The sequence below is a fragment of the Bufo bufo genome, chromosome 4 (assembly GCF_905171765.1).
Source record: "Bufo bufo chromosome 4, aBufBuf1.1, whole genome shotgun sequence".
Classification (NCBI taxonomy): domain Eukaryota; kingdom Metazoa; phylum Chordata; class Amphibia; order Anura; family Bufonidae; genus Bufo; species Bufo bufo.
Genome location: NC_053392.1, coordinates 20536560 through 20560467, shown reverse-complemented (window position 1 = coordinate 20560467; position 23908 = coordinate 20536560). Strand labels below are relative to the sequence as shown.

General features: G+C 47.2%; 1 protein-coding gene across 1 annotated transcript in view; it reads right to left on the bottom strand.

The window, feature by feature from the left end:
* The window catches only part of LOC120997050 (WAP four-disulfide core domain protein 5-like), a 41295-nt gene extending 21682 nt beyond the window's left edge, over positions 1 to 19613 (bottom strand). Inside the window, exons 1-3 of the mRNA XM_040426953.1 lie at positions 19492 to 19613; positions 18134 to 18289; positions 5802 to 5948 (exon numbers count right to left, since the gene is read on the bottom strand). Of these exons, the coding sequence (XP_040282887.1) occupies positions 5802 to 5948; positions 18134 to 18289; positions 19492 to 19579 (391 nt within the window). The 5' untranslated portion in view covers positions 19580 to 19613. The remainder of the gene's footprint in view (positions 1 to 5801; positions 5949 to 18133; positions 18290 to 19491) is intronic.
* Between the last annotated feature and the right edge of the window lie 4295 nt (positions 19614 to 23908).

Genomic DNA, 23908 nt, shown 5'->3' with positions numbered 1-23908 from the left:
AATCTACCTTTTCTCATCCTCCTCCTCCTCTTCCATCATATCAACATGCTTATTTGTCGCATATAATGCCCTCGCATATAAGCCCTTTGCATATAATACAGGGTCAGCTCACCAGCAGGCCCTCGCACATAATTTTTAGAAGGTCAGCTCACCAGCAGGCCCTTGCATATAATGTTTTACAGGGTCAGCTCACCAGCAGGCCCGCACCTAAAATCTTTTACAGGGTCAGCTCTCCTGCAGGCCCACGCATATAATCAGGGGCGTAACTAGAAGTGACTAGGCCCCACAGCAAATATTTGCATATTTACATATTTCACATGAAAACTTGCATATTTACATATTTCACATGAAAACTTACAGTTACTTTACCCTTGGGGATCTCAGAAACCACTTCAACACTTGGCCGGGGGCTCGGCGGAGCTGATGTTGTGCTTTATCCTAATGAGAAAGATTTCATAATAAGGATTTGGAGAAGGGGCAGAGGGATAGCAGAGCAGGGAGAGGCTGGTGCTGCTACTAGGGGGCTCATACCATGGGGGAGTAATAAAGCCCACCATAATGCCCCCCCAGTAGTAATAATTCTCCTTATAATGTGACATTGCAAAAATACCCCCTTGTAATGCCCCCAGTTGAGCTAATGTCCCCATAGTGCCCCCATAATGTCCCAGTATAAAATACCCCTATATAGTGCCCCCAGTAAATTCCCCCATAGTGCTCCTCTCCCCCCTTCCTGCTAGTGCCCCCCATAATGTACCAGTATAAAGTGCCCCAGTAGATTCCCCTCAGTGTCCGGCCTCTGATAGGCTGCCGGCCTAGTGTCCCCCATAATGTCCCCCCCATCATGTGCCAGTATCAAGTGCCTCCCCCATCCCCCAACATGCGCCAGTATCATAGTGCCATCTCCCCCCCCCACAAAAAAGGCCCAGTATCAAGTGCCTTTCTCTCCCCCCCCATGTGCCAGTATCAGGTGCCAACCCCCCCTCCCCCCCAGGTGCCAGTATCAGGTGCCAACCCCTCTCCCCCCCCCCATGTGCCAGTATCAGGTGCCAACCCCCCCTCCCCCCCAGGTGCTAGTATCAGGTGCCTCCCCCCATGTGCCAGTATCAGGTGCCTCTCCCCCCCATGTGCCAGTATCAGGTGCCAACCCCCCCAGGTGCCAGTATCAGGTGCCAACCCCTCTCCCCCCCATGTGCCAGTATCAGGTGCCTCTCTCTTCCCCCCCCCCCAGGTGCCAGTATCAGGTGCCTCCCCCCATGTGCCAGTATCAGGTGCCTCTCTCCCCCCCCCATGTGCCAGTATCAGGTGCCAACCCCCCCCCAGGTGCCAGTATCAGGTGCCAATCCCTCTCCCCCCCAGGTGCCAGTATCAGGTGCCTCTCTCCCCCCCATATGCCAGTATCAGGTGCCAACCCCCCCTCCCCCCCAGGTGCCAGTATCAGGTGCCAACCCCTCTCCCCCCCCCATGTGTCAGTATCAGGTGCCTCTCTCCCCCCCATGTGCCAGTATCAGGTGCCAACCCCCCCTCCCCCCCCAGGTGCCAGTATCAGGTGCCAAACCCCTCTCCCCCCCCATGTGCCAGTATCAGGTGCCTCCCCCCATGTGCCAGTATCAGGTGCCTCTCCCCCCCCATGTGCCAGTATCAGGTGCCAACCCCCCTCCCCCCCAGGTGCCAATATCAGGTGCCAACCCCTCTCCCCCCCATGTGCCAGTATCAGGTGCCTCTCTTCCACCCCCCCATGTTCCAGTATCAGGTGCCTCCCCCCATGTGCCAGTATCAAGTGCCTCCTGCTCCTCCCATGGCAGTAACAGTCGGGTATTAAAAAAAATAAAATAAACACTTCTACTTACCTCCATGTCAGCGATGCGATGCAGCCTCTTCCTGTTTCCCGCCCTGTATGTCCATATATGGAGTCAGTGCTTGTATTTCAGAAAAGGTTTCTGCTGGGATTCGAACCCACAACCTTCTGTATCAGAGGCAAAGCACCTAACCTCTAGACCATAAGAGATACCTTGCTGCTGACTGAAAAAATCTGACACTTCTACTGTTATAGCTGGCTAAGAGTACATCTATACACATGACAGCTGCTCATATATAGAGATATAGCAGAGCTGAGTGTGCTGGGACAGCTGTCATGTGTATAGATGTACACTTAGCCAGCTCTAACAGTAGAAGTCTCAATTTTTTTCAATCAGTTGTACTGTAGCCTTTATGGTTGTGAGGGTAAATGCTTTGCCACTGATACTTTGGAGGTTGTGGGTTTGAATCCCAGACACATCAGAAGACTTTAGGAGAAAGTAAGATTAGATCACATTAGCGAGGGGGCCTGGTCAGCTGCTGTGAAGGGCCCTGAACAGTAAGACATCGATATTTAACGATCTTGAAAATAAACACACGCCGCCGGGCCCCGAAGCAGCTGCTTCCCCTGCTTCCCTGGTAGTTACGCCACTGCATATAATGTTTTACAGGGTCAGCTCACCAGCAGGCCCGCACCTAAAATCTTTTACAGAGTCAGCTCACCTGCAGGCCCTCGCATATTATGTTTTACAGGGTCAGCTCACCGGCAGGCCCTCACTTACAATCTTTTACGGGGTCAGCTCACCTGTAGGCTCTCACCTACAATCTTTTAGAGGGTCAGCTCACCAGCAGGTCCGCACCTAAAATCTTTTACAGGGTCAGCTCACCAGCAGGCCCACACCTAAAACCTTTTACAGGGTGTGCTCATCTGCAGGCCCACGCATATAATGTTTTAGAGGGTCAGCTCACCAGCAGGCCCTCACCCACAATCTATTACAGGGTCATCTCACCTGCGGGCCCTCACCTAATTTTACCTAATAGATAATTTGCGCTGCATGCTGCCTTGCTTGGAAGTGGTAGCCGTAGCTGTTTCTCATGCTCCCTCTCCTGAATTAAATCCTGATTCCCCGTTACCCATGGATACTGTGGTTCGCGCTGAAAATAACATCGAAAGTTGATAGGGCAGACATCCGAATGGATGGTCGCTGTCATGGGGACTTGTGATCGGGCCCAGGTTATCTAGAGTCACCAAAGCGGCAGCAGGCCCTCACCCATAATGTTTTAGATGGTCAGATCAGCAGGCCCTTGCTCCAAATGTTTTTGAGGGTCACTAGCAGGCCATAAATCATACTTTTTCAAGGCTGTGTATGATGCCCTCCTTTATGTGTAACAAAGGGTGTATTAAAGTTCCTTGTAATATTTGGCAGCCCTTTCACTTAGTGCATGGGCTTAATGAGTGTAGGAGTCCCACTACCTGAACAATTGTACCACAATGTGGATGAGGTCCTCCATTATGTGATGCACAGGTTGTATCGGAGTGCCTCTTCCTTGTAATTTTTGGCAGCACTTGCACTTTATATACAAGTAAATGTACAGGAAACAATGTTTCCTAACAATTTTTCTTCTAAAATCAATTTATCTTCGGTTTTGTGAGTTTTATGGTCAGTCTGTAAAAGTGGCGTACAACTCGGGAAACATCGTTCCCAGCAGCGACCTGGGAGTCCAAGATGCATCCAGACATCCTCCCCATGCTGCTTCCGAACCATTTCGGTGGTGTTTCCATCCATTTCTGACCTTTTCCTATGAACCAGGCAACCTCCCCTCTTCAGAGCAGGGGGTGCCTGGTTTAATGCTTGGGTTCTCCCATTGACTTCCATTATACTCGGGTGCTCGGTTTAGCACCTGAACATCCTGATGTGTTCGGCCCGAGCACCCGAGGTCTATGGTGCTCGATCATCACTATAACTGATCCTTCGCTCCACTAATGCTGCCATCACACAGGCCGCAAGCTCTTCTACATACTTGGTTTCCAACCCAATCTGTGTGCATTTAATACTATGCAGCTGAACAAGAAAAGAAGCACACACATCTGTTCTGGAGCCAAGCAGAAGAGATCATGATTAGTGATGAGCGAACCCAGACCACCACGTTCGGGACCGTACCGGACATTTGGGTGTCCGTGTACTGAACCCAAACACGGATTTTGGTGCCAAAGTCTGTGTCCGGGTTGGTAGTTTATTTAAACTTTAAAGTTTGTTATTTAAAGCTTGTTGAAAGGCTGCAGTGCAGTCAATCAACAAGCGATTAGGCTGTGAGCACTTGGAAGCCATCACAGTCAGGCCTAGTATTGGCATAGCTGTGATTGGCCGATCCACCATGTGACCATATGCATGCATAAATGCCGGATCACGCCGCCATTCTGCTCTGACTAGTGTATGGGCAGGACGCTGCTGCAGACAGGGAGAGGGTTAGGCATTTATTAGTTTTAAAAGGTGTGCTGGTGACCTGTAGGCATTATTGAGGGGTGCAATACAGCTCTTGTGCAGCAGTGAGACAGAAATACCAGACTGAGGGTGACGTGTTGGCATTTTTATTGGTGCAATCCGACTCCTTTGCACCAGTGACAGGGAAATATAATAGTTAATCAGTTGGTTAATTGCATCTGCCCCATTTAACTTCTGGGTCTCCAAATTGGGCACATGGCCTGAGCTTGCCCTTTACCCCTTGGAGGTGCTGGCCTGCCCTGCAGCCAGTGTATTGTCTGAACGTGTGTTTAGCACGGCGGTAGGGTGATAACGGACAGGTGCATCCGCCTGTCCATAGCCAACGTGGACAAGCTCACGTTCATTAAAATGAGGAGGACTTGTCTGTCCCTTGGCCAGAGTAGAGGAGTATACCGGCCGCACCCAGCCATTGTTATTCTCCAGCGCAGTTTGTGAGTTCTCTTTCCCATTTCCTTATGTTTTTGGGACTTCACAAACAAAAAACAAAACAAAAATAAATAAAGGCAAATAAAACGAAATAAAAAACAAAAAGAAAGGGTTGGTGTCCTTCTCCACTTCTTCCACCTGCACCGCCACGTCCACCTCCTCCTCCACTGGGACCTCCGCCTCCAAGCTCAAGATTATTTTGTCTTATATTGGCAGAGTAGAGAAGTATACCGGCCGCACCCAGACATTGTTATACTGCAATGCACTTTGTGTGTTCTCTTTGCCATCTCCTAATGTTTGGGGGTTGACAGTTAGTAAACCCCCCTCCCAAAAAAAGGTAAGAATTGTAATAAGACAACCTATTTTACATCCATCCAACTAATGTGGGAGAGGAGATTCTTCTGTGGTGTGAGTCTGTGAAAGTCATGAATAAAAAAAAATATAAGGAACACCCCCCTACATCCGTCTAACTATTGTGGGAGAGGAAATTCCTCTGTGGAGTGTGTCTGTGAAAGTCACGATTTAAAAAAAAAAACATTAGAAACACCCCCTCATCTGTCTAACTGATGTAGGAGAGGAAACTCCTCTGTGGAGTGTGTCTGTGACACTCTGGCAATATTTAGAAGTTTAGAACACCCCTTTGGCATTCGTCCTACTGTAGTAGGAGAAGGATTCTTAAAATATATAATCCCCAGATAGGGGACGTGTGAGATCTATAACTGAGACTACATTTTTTACCCAGGACATACAAGCACCAAACTGTCACACCGTATGACGGACACATAGAAAAAAAACTAAACGAAACAGTGTTGGCTTCCTCCTCCGCCTCTTTGACAGAAAATGACCTAAGCAAGGGCTAGAGCTTTGGAGCAGGAACCGCTGTATGAAATCATTGAGTTAGATGAGATTAACAGCCCAATATGAGAAACTCAGGTTCCATAGACTCCTACCCCGCTCTATCCAGCCATCACCGATACTCCGAGCATGGCAGTATCACACCGGAACGTGGCCTGACCATTTAGCTTAATCCAAACAATTCAGCGACTGAAATTACATCCCAGTAGCCACGTCACTCACGTGTCACTGTTGAAGTGCACTGTTGTCTGCAGTTGAAGAAGCAGCAACGCTCCGTTCCTTGGCACTGATCATCTGAGTGGCACTGAGGTATCGTCCGGATATTTGCACAGAGAGAATTTTTAAAATATGGACAGGAACCTGTCTTATCTGAAAAGAGATAACATAGTAGATAAAAATTACTATAGTAGTAGTTATTAGCTGTAGATGGCCACCGATCTTCACTAGAAACCTCTACCCCCTGTGGTGACCACTAGTAAGTATGACCGTCTCCAATACTGCCCCCTGTGGTGACCACTAGTAACTATGACCTCTTCAGATACTGCCTCCTATTGTCACCACTAGTAACTATGACTGCCTCCAATAGAGCCCCCTGTGGTCACAATTAGTAACTATGACAGCCTCCAATTGTGACCATACCTTTAAGACTGGGAGACCCACAGGCACCGCCAATTACCCTATTTTTTTTTTTTATAAGACGCACTTTTTCCCTTTAGAAGTGGGTAAAAAATGTCAGTGCAACTTAGAAAGCGAATACTAGTATGCAGGAGGCTCAGGGAATGGTGAGTGAAGTTCTGTACTCACCACTCCTACCTGGTCTTCTTCGGACCCGTGCTGCACTGTCCTGACTGCGTGCAGCGTCAAGATGTAGTGCAAGCACTATGACCTGACGTTGTACGCAATTCGGTCACATGGCTAACTAGGAGAAAACCGGGGAGCATGACTGCAGGGAGACTGCTAAACCTGCAAAGTGACAATGGGGCATGAGAGGTAATTTATTTATTTTGGGTCTGATCTTTCATTTGATGGGGGTCTGATCCGAAGTCTGGTGGGGGTCTGATTTGAGGTTTAATATGGGGGTCTCATCTGCAGTCTAAAATGGGGGGGTCTGATCTGATATTAAAATCTGATATTGAGGTCTCATTTGATTTCTGATATGGGGGGGGTCTCATTTGATGTCTCATATGTAAAGATGAGCAAATTTTTTTTTAATTCGATTCGCCGGTTCGCCAATTTTTTGGGGAATAATTCAGTTTGATCTGAATAAATTGGTGGCAAATTACTTTAAAAAACAGATATTCCCTGGCTTCAGAGAGCCTTTATAGGGGTGTAGAACACTGTGCCTTGCAGTAACACGCATAGGGAGTCTGCTGTGGTAGTGAAATAATACTGTGAGTCCGTATGACATGCAGATGACAGGCGTCGCTCTTAGAATCACTGCACACTTCACTTATTTGGGCAGTCACGGGGATAAAACTGACCAAATAACTCAAGTATGAACTCAGCCTTACAGGTCGATGTTAGCGCCAAGAAGAAGCGCACTCCTTTTACACCGTCGTCAGCTGATTCCACATAGATGTCTACAGAACCTGTTCTATTAAACGCTTATACAAGTAGAGCCCCCCGACAGAGTGGAGAGGGGGTCAGCAGTAAGTTTGTGTTGACATCACTGATTATTTTTGTAGTGTCTCACTAGGTAGGCGTGGGCACTACACAAGGTTCAATTGGTTTACGTGTTACTTCTACTCACAAGGGACAGTAATATTATATTTGTCTATGCATTTAATGTATTTTTTATGTGTTTTTATATGCAATATTTCCCCTGTGTTATGCATTGCAGGCCTATTAGGGTGTAGTTAGGCATCTTAGACACTAGAGGGAGATAGGGAGCCCCTAGTATAAATGTTCAGGCCCAGACAGGGAGGAGGTAGATCATGGTCAGGAGTCTGTGGAGACAGAAGTGAGAAGGCACCAGCCAGAGATATGCTGAGGGCCTCCTCCTGACATGCAGCTGGATAGTCCAGGCTGCTAGCTACAACCAGGAGGCTAGTGAAGAACTCTAGCCTGCCTGTAGATAAAGTGAGCCTCAGTTAGCTCAGAAGATTACCTCAGTAGAAGAGATGTACCTCCTGGGAGCAACCTGCAGCATCCCTCACAGTAAGGACAATACAGCAAGTTCAGATATGTAACCTGATGGGCAGAAGTACTATAAAGTAAAGAGCAAGGGTCAATACTGGAGGAAGGATTTATATACCAAGGATTTAAGCCAGCAATTAGGCATCCGGGCCTTGGGATCCAGCCAGCTAGAATAGCTGTGGGGATAGAGCAGCATTGTACTGCAAAGCATTAACTGTATACCCTCCAAGTATCTTGCATTGTTAATACCTGCCATTATTGAAAGAAAGCCTGCTTGTGGAGTATTGTTCAAGGGACTGCATCATCTTTATCAACTGTAACTGTCTGTACAAAGTTGGACTGTTTTTCCAAAGTAAAGCAACGTTTGATTCACCAACTGTGTACTCATTTAATCCTCCTACAAATCGGTGTGCCACCGTTACAGGCACTGGCGTCACGAACCTTAAAGGGACCTTGCCTAGGGCACTCAAAACACCTACAACACCCAGGGCACCTCACCCAACATCAGGCCTAGTCCCTAACTACAGAGTGTGTCCCAGAGGAACTAGTGTCTGCCTCTCCTTCACTGCCGCATGCCTGCCCAGGGTTCTCCTCAGAAAAGTATGTAACCCTCGATTGCCCATACCGTGACCTCACTGTCGCTATACCCTGCAGGTCTGGCGTGTTGCATTTAGCCCTTCCTCTGATCCATCAGAACAATAAACCACAAAAAACAGATCCTATCTGTGGAGCATCAGCCTTCACTCGGTCAGCATTTGGTCAGTAATCCATCAGTATTGCTAATGCCCAAAAAAACAGGAATGGATCCAAAACAGAGATGACACGTGAATGGAATAAGTCACTAAACGCTTTCACTAGGAAAAAATTAAGCAGTCAAGTGCGTATAGATTTTTCTTTTTTTCTTAAAATACGCCTCTATACGCTTTCACCAGAAAAACGTAATCATTGAATTGCGTATATATTTTTCTTGTAGTACAGAAAAACGCCCCTATATGCTTTAACCAGAAAGAACTGCAACAGTGCTGTGCCTATATATATATATATATATATATATATATATTTTATCGAAATCTGCCCCTATACGCTTTCACCAGGAAAAAATTATGAAGTGAAATGCGTATAGATTTTTCATTTGGTTACTGAAATAAGGCCACCAAATACTTTCACCAGGAAAAAATTAAGCAGTGTAGTGAGTATAGATTTTTCTTCTTTTACTGAAATACGCCTCTATACGCTTTCACCAGAAAAAAAAGAGTGAACTGTGTAAATCACTTTCCTATCACTGTCCCTAGCGTCTTCTGACGTCTTTCCCTGCACTAAAATGCTATGAAATGATTTCTCCCTATCCTTTCCCTGCACTTATGAATCATCTTTTCAGTTTATTTTTTCACAATTAGGTTTGTCCAATCGCTGTCCCTAGCGCCTTCTCATGTCTGTCCCTGCACTCATAACGCTGGAAAAGGGCAGAATCTAAAATGGCTGCCGTAATTATAGGGCTGTGACATCACAGTGTTGGCTGGCTGCTGATTGGCTGCATGCATGCATGTCAATCTGCGTGATCCAGCCTTCCCAGAGTTCCTTGCCCCATGTCCTTAGTCCTCAAACGTGTAGCCGCCATTTAAATTCGTTACCACGAAGCGTGAGGAAGTTCACATTCGTTGCAAATCAAATTTTTCCTGAAATTCTAAACAAATTTCACTTTGTCAGCTATGATTCGCTCATCTCTACTCATATGGGTGTCTGCAATGAGGCTTGATATGGGTGTCTGCATTAAGGTCTGATTTTGGGGTCTGATCTGAGGATCTAATCTGAAAGGTAAGGGGGTATTTTTAAACTGGCACACATTATATGGGGTAGTTTTGTACCCCATGCTAATGGTAATAACTAGGGATGAGCGAACCCGAACTGTATAGTTCGGGTTCGTACCGAATTTTGGGGTGTCCGTGACACGGACCTGAACCCGAACATTTTCGTAAAAGTCCGGGTTCGGGTTCGGTGTTCGGCGCTTTCTTGGCGCTTTTTGAAAGGCTGCAAAGCAGCCAATCAACAAGCGTCATACTACTTGGCCCAAGAGGCCATCACAGCCATGCCTACTATTGGCATGGCTGTGATTGGCCAGTGCACCATGTGACCCAGCCTCTATTTAAGCTGGAGTCACGTAGCGCCGCATGTCACTCTGCTATGATCAGTATAGGGAGAGGTTGCAGCTGCGACGTTAGGGCGAGATTAGGCAGATTAACTCCTCCAAAAGACTTCATTCTGTGATCGATCTGCAGCTGTGGATCATTGAAGTGCTATTATTGACTTGCTCACTTTTTTGAGGCTGCACAGAGCGTTTTTAGATCACTTTTTTTCTGGGGTGATCGGCGGCCATTTTGTGACTTGTGGTGCGCCAGCACGAGCTATCACCAAGTGTATTTAACCATCGATAGTGTGGTTATTTTGTGCTATATCCTACATCAGCTGCAGGCTGAGCCTGTTTCACCGAAGTGCATTTAACCATCAACAGTCTGGTTATTTTTTGGCCATATACTACATCAGCTGCAGGCTGAGCCTGTGTCACCCAAGTGCATTTAACCATCAACAGTGTGGTTATTTTTTGGCCATATATTACATCAGGGGCAAGTTGAGCCTGTCACCCAGCGCCTAAAAAATAGACCTGACATTTCTATTCAACCAAATCTGCACAGTTTTAGCTGGTCAAGTTATTTGTAGTGACCGTAAAAGCAGACTTTTTGTTCTGGGTTGAAAAAGCATTCCCAAATTTGCCATTCTCAAAATAACTAGTTTGTGGTATTTGAGGCCTACTTGAAATCTATCCCAAAAAGAAAATCTTACATTGAAGGTATTGATAGTGTCATTCAGAAAAACCTAAGACACACGCTAGCGTGCTGATAGAAGTGTCATTCTGTGATTAAACCTATACCTGTCACACAGCGCAAAAAAAAAACAGGTCTCACATCTCTATTCAACCAAATCTGCACAGTTTTAGATGGTCAAGTTATTTGTAGTGACCGTAAAAGCAGACTTTTTGTTCTGGGTTAAAAAAGCATTCCCAAATTTGCCATTCTCAAAATTGTGGTGAACGGGAACAATGAGGAAAACATCTAATAAGGGACGCAGACGTGGACATGGTCGTGGTGGTGTTAGTGGACTCTCTGGTGCTGGGAGAGGACGTGGCCGTTCTGCCACAGCCACACGTCCTAGTGAACCAACTACCTCAGGTCCCAGTAGCCAGCAGAATTTACAGCGATATTTGGTGGGGCCCAATGCCGTTCTAAGGATGGTAAGGCCTGAGCAGGTACAGGCATTAGTCAATTGGGTGGCCGACAGTGGATCCAGCACGTTCACATTATCTCCCACCCAGTCTTCTGCAGAAAGCGCACAGATGGCGCATGAAAACCAAGCCCATCGGTCTGTCACATCACCCCCATGCATATCAGGGAAACTGTCTGAGCCTCAAGTTATGCAGCAGTCTCTTATGCTGTTTGAAGACTCTGCTGCCAGGGTTTCCCAAGGGCATCCACCTAGCCCTTCCCCAGGGGTGGAAGAGATAGAATGCACTAACGCACAACCACTTATTTTTCCTGATGATGAGGACATGGGAATACTACCTCAGCACGTCTCTGATGATGACGAAACACAGGTGCCAACTGCTGCGTCTTTCTGCAGTGTGCAGACTGAACAGGAGGTCAGGGATCAAGACTGGGTGGAAGACGATGCAGGGGACGATGAGGTCCTAGACCCCACATGGAATGAAGGTCGTGCCACTGACTTTCACAGTTCGGAGGAAGAGGCAGTGGTGAGACCGAGCCAACAGCGTAGCAAAAGAGGGAGCAATGGGCAAAATCAGAACACCCGCCGCCAAGAGACTCCGCCTGCTACTGACCGCCGCCATCTGGGACCGAGCACCCCAAAGGCAGCTTCAAGGAGTTCCCTGGCATGGCACTTCTTCAAACAATGTGCTGACGACAAGACCCGAGTGGTTTGCACGCTGTGCCATCAGACCCTGAAACGAGGCATTAACGTTCTGAACCTTAGCACAACCTGCATGACCAGGCACCTGCATGCAAAGCATGAACTGCAGTGGAGTAAACACCTTAAAAACAAGGAAGTCACTCAGGCTCCCCCTGCTACCTCTTCTGCTGCTGCCGCCTCGGCCTCTTCTGCTGCTGCTGCCGCCGCCTCGGCCTCTTCCTCCGCCTCTGGAGGAACGTTGGCACCTGCCGCCCAGCAAACATGGGATGTACCACCAACACCACCACCTGCGTCACCAAGCATCTCAACCATGTCACACGGCAGCGTTCAGCTCTCCATCTCACAAACATTTGAGAGAAAGCGTAAATTCTCATCTAGCCACCCTCGATCCCTGGCCCTGAATGCCAGCATTTCTAAACTACTGGCCTATGAAATGCTGTCATTTAGGCTGGTGGACACACACAGCTTCAAACAGCTCATGTCACTTGCTGTCCCACAGTATGTTGTTCCCAGCCGCCACTACTTCTCCAAGAGAGCCGTGCCTTCCCTGCACAAACAAGTGTCCGATAAAATCAAGTGTGCACTGCGCAACGCCATCTGTGGCAAGGTCCACCTAACCACAGATACGTGGACCAGTAAGCACGGCCAGGGACACTATATCTCCCTAACTGCACACTGGGTAAATGTAGTGGCGGCTGGGCCCCAGGCGGAGAGCTGTTTGGCGCACGTCCTTCCGCCGCCAAGGATCGCAGGGCAACATTCTTTGCCTCCTGTCTCCTCCTCCTCCTACTCAGCTTCCTCCTCCTCTTCTTCCACCTGCTCATCCAGTCAGCCACACACCTTCACCACCAACTTCAGCACAGCACGGGGTAAACGTCAGCAGGCCATTCTGAAACTCATATGTTTGGGGGACAGGCCCCACACCGCACAGGAGTTGTGGTGGGGTATAGAACAACAGACCGACGAGTGGTTGCTGCCGGTGAGCCTCAAGCCCGGCCTGGTGGTGTGCGATAATGGGCGAAATCTCGTTGCAGCTCTGGGACTAGCCGGTTTGACGCACATCCCTTGCCTGGCGCATGTGCTGAATTTGGTGGTGCAGAAGTTCATTCGCAACTACCCCGACATGTCAGAGCTGCTGCATAAAGTGCGGGCCGTCTGTTCGCGCTTCCGGCGTTCACACCCTGCCGCTGCTCGCCTGTCTGCGCTACAGCGTAACTTCGGCCTTCCCGCTCACCGCCTCATATGCGACGTGACCACCAGGTGGAACTCCACCTTGCATATGCTGGACAGACTGTGCGAGCAGCAGCAGGCCATAGTGGAGTTTCAGCTGCAGCACGCACGGGTCAGTCGCACTGCGGATCAGACCCACTTCACCACCAATGACTGGGCCTCCATGCGAGACCTGTGTGCCCTGTTGCGCTGTTTCGAGTACTCCACCAACATGGCCAGTGGCGATGACGCCGTTATCAGCGTTACAATACCACTTCTATGTCTCCTTGAGAAAACACTTAGGGCGATGATGGAAGAGGAGGTGGCCCAGGAGGAAGAGGAGTCATTTTTAGCACTTTCAGGCCAGTCTCTTCGAAGTGACTCAGAGGGAGTTTTTTTGCAACACCAGAGGCCAGGTACAAATGTGGCCAGACAGGGCCCACTACTGGAGGACGAGGAGGACAAGGATGAGGAGGAGGTGGAGGAGGATGAGGATGAAGCATGTTCACAGCGGGGTGGCACCCAAAGCAGCTCGGGCCCATCACTGGTGCGTGGCTGGGGGGAAACACAGGACGATGACGATACGCCTCCCACAGAGGACAGCTTGTTCTTACCTCTGGGCAGCCTGGCACACATGAGCGACTACATGCTGCAGTGCCTGTGCAACGACAGCAGAGTTGCCCACATTTTAACGTGTGCGGACTACTGGGTTGCCACCCTGCTGGATCCCCGGTACAAAGACAATGTGCCCACCTTACTTCCTACACTGGAGCGTGATAGGAAGATGCGCGAGTATAAGCGCACGTTGGTAAATGTCACAGGGGAACCAGTGGAAGCCCAAGGCGAAGGCAGAGGAGGAGCAAGACGTCGCCAACGCAGCTGTGTCACGCCCAGCTCCTCTGAGGGCAGGGTTAGCATGGCAGAGATGTGGAAAAGTTTTGTCAACACGCCACAGTTAAGTGCACCACCACCTGATACGGAACGTGTTAGCAGGAGGCAACATTTCACTAACATGGTGGAACAGTACCTGTGCACACCCCTCCACGTACTGACTGATGGTTCGGCCCCATTCAACTTCTGGGTCTCCAAATTGTCCACGTGGCCAGAGCTAGCCTTTTATGCCTTGGAGGTGTTGGCCTGCCCGGCGGCCAGCGTTTTGTCTGAACGTGTATTCAGCGCGGCAGGGGGCGTCATTACAGACAAACGCAGCCGCCTGTCTACAGCCAATGTGGACAAGCTGACGTTCATAAAAATGAACCAGGCATGGATCCCACAGGACCTGTCCATACCTTGTGCAGATTAGATATTAACTACCTCCCCTTAACAATATATTATTCTACTCCAGGGCACTTCCTCATTCAATACTATTTTTAATTTCATTTTACCATTATATTGCGGGGCAACCCAAAGTTGAATGAACCTCTCCTCTGTCTGGGTGCCGGGGCCTAAATGTGTGACAGTGGCCTGTTCCAGTGGTGGGTGACGTGAAGCCTGATTCTCTGCTATGACATGAATACAGATTCTGCGCTGACATAAGGCCAGATTCTCTGTTACGGGACCGCTCTCCTCTGTCTGGGTGCCGGGGCCTAAATGTGTGACAGTGGCCTGTTCCAGTGGTGTTTGACGTGAAGCCTGATTCTCTGCTATGACATGAATACAGATTCTGCGCTGACATAAGGCCAGATTCTCTGTTACGGGACCGCTCTCCTCTGTCTGGGTGCCTGGGCCTAAATGTGTGACAGTGGCCTGTTCCAGTGGTGGGTGACGTGAAGCCTGATTCTCTGCTATGACATGAATACAGATTCTGCGCTGACATAAGGCCAGATTCTCTGTTACGGGACCTCTCTCCTCTGCCTGGGTGCCTGGGCCTAAATGTGTGACAGTGGCCTGTTCCAGTGGTGGGTGACGTGAAGCCTGATTCTCTGCTATGACATGAATACAGATTCTGCGCTGACATAAGGCCAGATTCTCTGTTACGGGACCTCTCTCCTCTGCCTGGGTGCCTGGGCCTAAATGTGTGACAGTGGCCTGTTCCAGTGGTGGGTGACGTGAAGCCTGATTCTCTGCTATGACATGAATACAGATTGTGCGCTGACATAAGGCCAGATTCTCTGTTACGGGACCGCTCTCCGCTGTCTGGGTGCCGGGGCCTAAATGTGTGACAGTGGCCTGTTCCAGTGGTGGGTGACGTGAAGCCTGATTCTCTGCTATGACATGAATACAGATTCTGCGCTGACATAAGGCCAGATTCTCTGTTACGGGACCTCTCTCCTCTGCCTGGGTGCCTGGGCCTAAATGTGTGACAGTGGCCTGTTCCAGTGGTGGGTGACGTGAAGCCTGATTCTCTGCTATGACATGAATACAGATTCTGCGCTGACATAAGGCCAGATTCTCTGTTACGGGACCGCTCTCCTCTGTCTGGGTGCCGGGGCCTAAATGTGTGACAGTGGCCTGTTCCAGTGGTGTTTGACGTGAAGCCTGATTCTCTGCTATGACATGAATACAGATTCTGCGCTGACATAAGGCCAGATTCTCTGTTACGGGACCTCTCTCCTCTGCCTGGGTGCCTGGGCCTAAATGTGTGACAGTGGCCTGTTCCAGTGGTGGGTGACGTGAAGCCTGATTCTCTGCTATGATATGAATACAGATTCTGCGCTGACATAAGGCCAGATTCTCTGTTACGGGACCTCTCTCCTCTGCCTGGGTGCCTGGGCCTAAATGTGTGACAGTGGCCTGTTCCAGTGGTGGGTGACGTGAAGCCTGATTCTCTGCTATGACATGAATACAGATTCTGCGCTGACATAAGGCCAGATTCTCTGTTACGGGACCTCTCTCCTCTGCCTGGGTGCCTGGGCCTAAATGTGTGACAGTGGCCTGTTCCAGTGGTGGGTGACGTGAAGCCTGATTCTCTGCTATGACATGAATACAGATTCTGCGCTGACATAAGGCCAGATTCTCTGTTACGGGACCGCTCTCCTCTGTCTGGGTGCCGGGGCCTAAATGTGTGACAGTGGCCTGTTCCAGTGGTGTTTGACGTGAAGCCTGATTCTCTGCTATGACATGAATACAGATTCTGCGCTGACATAAGGCCAGATTCTCTGTTACGGGACCTCTCTCCTCTGCCTGGGTGCCTGGGCCTAAATGTGTGACAGTGGCCTGTTCCAGTGGTGGCTGACGTGAAGCCTGATTCTCTGCTATGATATGAATACAGATTCTGCGCTGACATAAGGCCAGATTCTCTGTTACGGGACCTCTCTCCTCTGCCTGGGTGCCTGGGCCTAAATGTGTGACAGTGGCCTGTTCCAGTGGTGGGTGACGTGAAGCCTGATTCTCTGCTATGACATGAATACAGATTCTGCGCTGACATAAGGCCAGATTCTCTGTTACGGGACCTCTCTCCTCTGCCTGGGTGTCTGGGCCTAAATGTGTGACAGTGGCCTGTTCCAGTGGTGGGTGACGTGAAGCCTGATTCTCTGCTATGACATGAATACAGATTCTGCGCTGACATAAGGCCAGATTCTCTGTTACGGGACCTCTTTCCTCTGCCTGGGTGCCTGGGCCTAAATGTGTGACAGTGGCCTGTTCCAGTGGTGGCTGACGTGAAGCCTGATTCTCTGCTATGACATGAATACAGATTCTGCGCTGACATAAGGCCAGATTCTCTGTTACGGGACCTCTCTCCTCTGTCTGGGTGCCTGGGCCTAAATGTGTGACAGTGGCCTGTTCCAGTGGTGGGTGACGTGAAGCCTGATTCTCTGCTATGACATGAATACAGATTCTGCGCTGACATAAGGCCAGATTCTCTGTTACGGGACCTCTCTCCTCTGCCTGGGTGCCTGGGCCTAAATGTGTGACAGTGGCCTGTTCCAGTGGTGGGTGACGTGAAGCCTGATTCTCTGCTATGACATGAATACAGATTCTGTGCTGACATAAGGCCAGATTCTCTGTTACGGGACCGCTCTCCGCTGTCTGGGTGCCGGGGCCTAAATGTGTGACAGTGGCCTGTTCCAGTGGTGGGTGACGTGAAGCCTGATTCTCTGCTATGACATGAATACAGATTCTGCGCTGACATAAGGCCAGATTCTCTGTTACGGGACCTCTCTCCTCTGCCTGGGTGTCGGGGCCTAAATGTGTGACAGTGGCCTGTTCCAGTGGTGGGTGACGTGAAGCCTGATTCTCTGCTATGACATGAATACAGATTCTGCGCTGACATAAGGCCAGATTCTCTGTTACTGGACCGCTCTCCTCTGTCTGGGTGCCGGGGCCTAAATGTGTGACAGTGGCCTGTTCCAGTGGTGGGTGACGTGAAGCCTGAGTCTCTGCTATGACATGAAGACAGATTCTGCGCTGACATAAGGCCAGATTCTCTGTTACGGGACCTCTCTCCTCTGCCTGGGTGCCTGGGCCTAAATGTGTGACAGTGGCCTGTTCCAGTGGTGGGTGACGTGAAGCCTGATTCTCTGCTATGACATGAAGACAGATTCTGCGCTGACATAAGGCCAGATTCTCTGTTACGGGACCGCTCTCCTCTGTCTGGGTGCAGGGGCTTAAATGTGTGACAGTGGCCTGTTCCAGTGGTGGGTGACGTGAAGCCTGATTCTCTGCTATGACATGAAGACTGATTCTGCGCTGACATGAAGCCAGATTCTCTGCTATGGCATGAAGAGACTGATTCTCTGCTGACATGAAGCCAGATTCTTTGCTATGGCATGAAGAGACTGATTCTCTGCTGACGTGAAGCCAGATTCTCTGCTATGGGACCTCTGTCCAATTGATATTGGTTCATTATTATTTTTTTAATTTTAATTCATTTCCCTATCCACATTTGTTTGCAGGGGATTTACCTACATGTTGCTGCCTTTTGCAGCACTCTAGCTCTTTCCTGGGCTGTTTTACAGCCTTTTTAGTGCCCAAAAGTTCGAGTCCCCATTTACTTCAATGGGGTTCGTTTTCGGGACGAAGTTCGGTTCGGGTTCGGATCCCGAACCCGAACATTTACGGGAAGTTCGGCCGAACTTCTCGAACCCGAACATCCAGGTGTTCGCTCAACTCTAGTAATAACCTCTGATAAATTCATCACTAGGAACTGCAATGTGATCCATTACTGCCCCAGTGGCCGCTACTACTTACAGTTACCCCCTTTAGATAGTGGTCCTGATTAGTCCTGGTAATCCAGATGAGAAGATTCCCTGAAGACATTTCTCTTATGATTTCCACCTCACCCCATTTACCTTGTAGAGGGAGCAGGCAGCGCTTTGTACATTCTGAGAAGCAGCATTTTTTATCCCCCTCACAGTCTTGGTCTGTCTGACATCGTGGTGAGTAGTCAATCTCAGGATTGTCACACATCGGGTTGTCCACATCTGCCGGACAAGTCCCAGACTTCACTGAAAATCAAAAACGGATGGTTAAGAAAAAAAAATAATAACAACAAGGTGAAGACACAGGACACAATGGAGGCCACAGGTTAACCAGGGCTGTTATAGGTATAGTGGTTTTACTGTAATTATAATAATTAGAAACAAAAAGGTTATTAACTCCTTGAGGATGAGACTTAACTTGCCATTGTTTTCTCTGCTTCACTGCATTCACTTAGGCCCTGCCTAATACACTTGTGTCCATGGCATACCTGAATGTCTTTGTTAGGCTCCAACTGTCATACCAACCCTTAGGCACTGTGCCGTCATGTAGCAAGGGTGCTGATGGGTTGACAGAGGGAGTCCAGGCACTTTGATGCCGTACCATTGGTTGGAGTTATCAGAATTCCATCCTGGCTGTTTGAGCAGCTGTTGCCCATATAATACAGTGATGACAGTACTATGATGTGGCTTCATGTTAACCACCTTGCTGCTGTGACACAATAGTACACTGCATTTAGACCGGCAGTGGATATGCCGAAGTTATGCGGCCTATTAAGACTTGCGTCTAAAGCGCCGGTCTTAATAAATGACCCGCATAGTCCTTAAATTCGTAACTATTGGTTATCTTATGAGTGCCACATTCTTCAACATAATCTATTATAACAAGATTGATGCACAACCTTCAAATCTGTACATTAGTTGTGTTCATGTTCATTGTCATGGGATAAAACCTCAGTTGTTATCTGTCGAGTTAAAGGGGTTGTTCGATATAGAAAACCCATTGCCGTATACTGTGCATTAGTAATCGATTTTATCCTGTTTAGGATTCTCATCTTCTCTCCAAAGTGGGTTGCAAAGTGTCCCTCTCTGTTTCTGGGGGACTTGTCCTGGATTACCCAGGCAATTCACATTTATCCACCATTGTGTATAATGCTTTCTTCACCTGTGGAGGTGCTGTATTGAACATGTACTGCAGGTTTCACCATAAATTATATATGATCAATTCTATTTCCAGCAGGGGTACATTTTGTAAGCTTCTCAATGTCCCAGGATCCTTCTAACATGAATGGATTATCCAAGAAGGAGAACCCTTTTAAAGTCAAAGTAGTACATCAAGACAAGCAGACCAACAGTGTCAGAAGTTATCTCAATAGGTAATTCATATGTCTATAGATTATTTATCAACCTTTCAATAGGTAGCCTAGAGGCTCTATATTTTGGTTACTCACCAGGTATAATCTTTTCTGTATTGGGTAATGCCGAGGTGCTCACATAGCTGAAGGCAAACAGTAGGACGAGGCTGGTCACTGGAGACATGTCTGACTGCTGGAGACCTTGCTGAGATGTTTATAAGATGTTGTCTATTTATACTGTTCACTCAAGGAAGAAGGAAGGGAGGAACCTTGCAGAATGAGTTTAGATATAATGTAGAATTTCATTAGAAGTTCATGCGTCATGAACCTGATCAATTTTATAATACCTGTTCTCTGGCTATTAGGTCACTCAAACGTCTGACTCTCAGCATTTGAATAATTTGAGGCACGCACTGTGATCTTTTCATATTTGATACCCCTCTGTACACAGGAATGGTACACACTTAGGGTATGGCCACACGGTCATGTTCCTGCATGCAGTTGGTTTTGACTTTGATCCAAATTTCAGGAAAAATGTAATTCGCCTTAAAGCTGAAATCGACTTTTCCTAAACTGGCAGTGAAAAAAAACATACTCACCTCATCCATTTGTGCGCGAAGAGCCATTGCAACCATCTTGATTGCAGAAACCACGCAAAATCTCTCATGAGTTTTTTTTTACCCTGATTAACCGTTGAAAGACCTAAATTGTAGCTGCAGATGCCGCAATCAGCAATGAATGTGGCATCTGATGGGGGGCAGCGTGATTGCCGTTCCCCGTCATTGTACCCGCTACATACAAAGAAATACGCTTCTCGATGAAGTAATTCGTCATGAATCTAATTTCTTAGTGAAATTCAGCAAAGCAGGGAATCAAATTTTTCCTAACTTCGCCATCACTACTGAATAACTTTATACTCACTCCATCTGTTGTGTTAGCTTTTCTCTTTTTTTTCTCTAGACCGGGCAGTTCAGAGTCCTCTTACACAACATTGGCACACTTTCACTTCTGTGGCACGGAGTTCCGGCCACCTCATGCATGTAGTGGTTTGTGTCCGGCCAATTCTCAGCATTTTTGCCGGATCAGGTGGCTTGATCTCCACCGGACCCCATTATACATAACGGGGTCAGCGAGCATTCCATTTGCATCCGGCAGTGCCAGATCCAAAGAATTCCAACAGGTTGTTCTCTGCCGGAATTGCTGCCGCAGATGTGAAAATAGCCTTAGTCGTGGCAGTTCTGGGTAATGTAGCTTTACCTCATTTACTTAATAAGGAAAAGATGCAATCACCTGAATGGCAGCTACTAAGAGTACAACAGTTCTGGGTGTGGAAGATACAATAAATGAAGAGGCAATATGGCTTGGACCAAGAACCACAACCCCTACAGACCTCCGCAGATCTGAATATGATGACCTATCTTAAGGAAAGCCCATCAATACTGACATGTGGAAAACCCCTTTGAGTGGAGCTGGGGAGTTGATAATGAGGGTTATACTGAGGGGAGGAGATGATACTAGGGGTGGTGATACTGGGTGGAAAGATGATGCTGGGCATACTGGGTAAGGATCGTAGGGGCATTGCAGTATAGCGGTGATCTCATAGAAATGAATGGGACCACAGCAGAAGTAGCATGTGTGCCATGACTGAGATCCCTGAATTGCAAAAAATCCAGCAGAGTTGGATACTCTGATGAGATAATGGCCACGACAGCTGTCATGAGACCACTGCACCTTTAATTGATGGTACATTGTGGCCAATAAAGCATCAAAAAGTGAGTGCGGATCCACTTCTTCCACTTAGATGTATTGGCCTGCAATCCAGGAGACGAGCACCACCACCTTCTTTCAGAGTGCCAACTGATTATTTCTACAACTTTTTTTTTCAGACAGATTCTTCTATAAAGTCAGCAAAATTATTTTTGTGACTAATAATGCCACGCTAAAAACACTTAAAAGTCATAAATCCATGGCATTTTTTAAATGCCAAAAATAAGTCAAGTACTGCGCTGTCAGTAGATTTTCATGTTCAAAACTGCTGATAGATTCCCTTCAAGTCTGCTCCAGTTTTCACTTTTCTGAAGTTTAACTGATAAGTCCATTTTACAGACAAGCAGAGATCTTTGAGGGCTTGAAACACAAAATACTGTATGTTAGAAAGTTGCTTCACCTCATGCAATGTCACAGACGAGGAGCTGATACACACTGCATATTATAAAGCTGAAATACACAAGGGGGGGGTCCAAAATGACCAAGGGGGGTGGGGAAACGTACAAAGGGCGCCAAACCGAGCTAAAAGTGGGTCAAGAATGTGGTATCCTGGTGGTATAGTACCAGCATATTATACAGACAAATAAAATACAAGTACAGGGTATATTAAAAAGGAATATTAAAAAGGTACAAAGGCAATTTTGAGCCCGATAGGCAGGTAAAGTCCAATTCCTGCTAGCGGTATCCGCACAAGATTAAAAACAAAGGGTAAAAACAAGGAATAAAATGGATGAGAAACATCCAGTGAGGCACTTACTTCACTGGGGGGTCGTCAGCAGGATAAGCATAAAACACCTGTGACGGTTCTCCCCTGGCCAGGATCGTGTGTAGAGTCTCAGTGAATGATGGCAGCGAGGCATACTTGCTCCTGATGAAGGGGAAACCTTGATCCCCAAAACGCGTTAAGCCACATATCTTGCAATAAAGGTGATTTTATCAGAAGCACACAGCCTCGCTGCCATCATTCACTGAGACTCTACACACGATCCTGGCCAGGGGAGAACCGTCACAGGTGTTTTATGCTTATCCTGCTGACGACCCCCCAGTGAAGTAAGTGCCTCACTGGATGTTTCTCATCCATTTTATTCCTTGTTTTTACCTTTTGTTTTTAATCTTCTGCGGATACCGCTAGCAGGAATTGGACTTTACCTGCCTATCGGTCTCAAAATTGCCTTTGTACCTTTTTAATATTCCTTTTTAATATACCCTGTACTTGTATTTTATTTGTCTGTATAATATGCTGGTACTATACCACCAGGATACCACATTCTTGACCCACTTTTAGCTCGGTTTGGCGCCCTTTGTACGTTTCCCCACCCCCCCTTGTGTATTTCAATTCTACATTGAGTGCCTTCATTGGACACTTCTTGGGCTGCCTCCCTTGCGTTACTCAGACTCACTTTACCACCACCGTCGGCGCCTACTTTCAGACACTCTGGGTATTTTTTCCAGATCCTTGAGTGGTTGAATAAACTTCCTTTTTTTTCCCTTTTCTTCCCATATTATAAAGCTGCAGGACTCCTCATTTGATCACGATGAGGAAGTCTTTTTCCATGCCTCTGGACCAGATCCCTGTCAGTTCGTCTCCTGACGTATATAATGCTGTTATTGTTCCTCCAGGAGACGTGAGTCACCTCCTGATATTTCATCACCTCCTGCTGATCTCCGCCTTGTGTGACAATATTTCAGATCATAAAAACATACAAGGAGAATTGAAGGATTTGTGAACCTCTTAAAGATGCTGCGTATTTTAGACTTTATGGCACAACAAATTTTTTGGGTTTAGTTTTTAGTTAGTCTAAACTTTTTACTTTTCCATTTGCATTACCATAGGAGTCCCCCTGCAGTATAAGTTTTATTTTTAATGCCACCAGTAGAGGTATGTCTAATGTATAACTTTGACAAACATTTTTGGTGCAACCTTGTCTTTAGGGTTTCGTTTTCACGGTAACATCTTAACTTTATTTTGTCGGTCGGGACAGTTTTAAAAATTTTTAATTAAAAAAGGTAATTTTCTAAAACAAAAGAAAACTTTGTGTCCCCGTATTCTGATAACCATAACTTTTTATTTATTTTCCCAACTGAGTTGTCTGATGGCTCATTTCTTTTTTATTCAATTTTTTGGAGAGGTGACAAATTACATTTTTGGCATGGAGACTCTACATTGTCACCACACAAGATAAATCACATGATAATTTTTAGCAGTTTTATTATTTTTATATAAATACTACATATGAGAAATGGGAAAGTTTTCTTCTACATTTTTTATATATATTTTTTTGTATAATCTCTTTTTATTGTTTAAATTGTTTTAGATAGAAATAAAACAATGGCTTATGACAATTGAGATATACAGTATGTGAAATTATAGAACATCATTGCATGACATAAGACAAAGCTGTATATGTACATAAGCACATTGCAATTAGAATGCACAATGAGTACAAAAAACTACCAAATAAACAACAAGGGTGTAAAGAAAGAAAAAAAAACTAGGCTCATGAGCGGCAGGAGAATCATATACCCCATATGGGGTGATTTGCTAAATATAAGATTAGAAGGCATATGTTATTATGCAAGTATAAATATGAGTATGTCTTTCCCATAAACGTTGGTAATGAACAGGGTCAACCTCAATATTCCGAGGATGAGAAGTGGGTTCTGTTTCTTGTTGTGAACTCATGCACTTTTAAAGGTCTTATACTACAACCTGATCCAGAACATCTGACTGCTTGGGCCCCTTTCC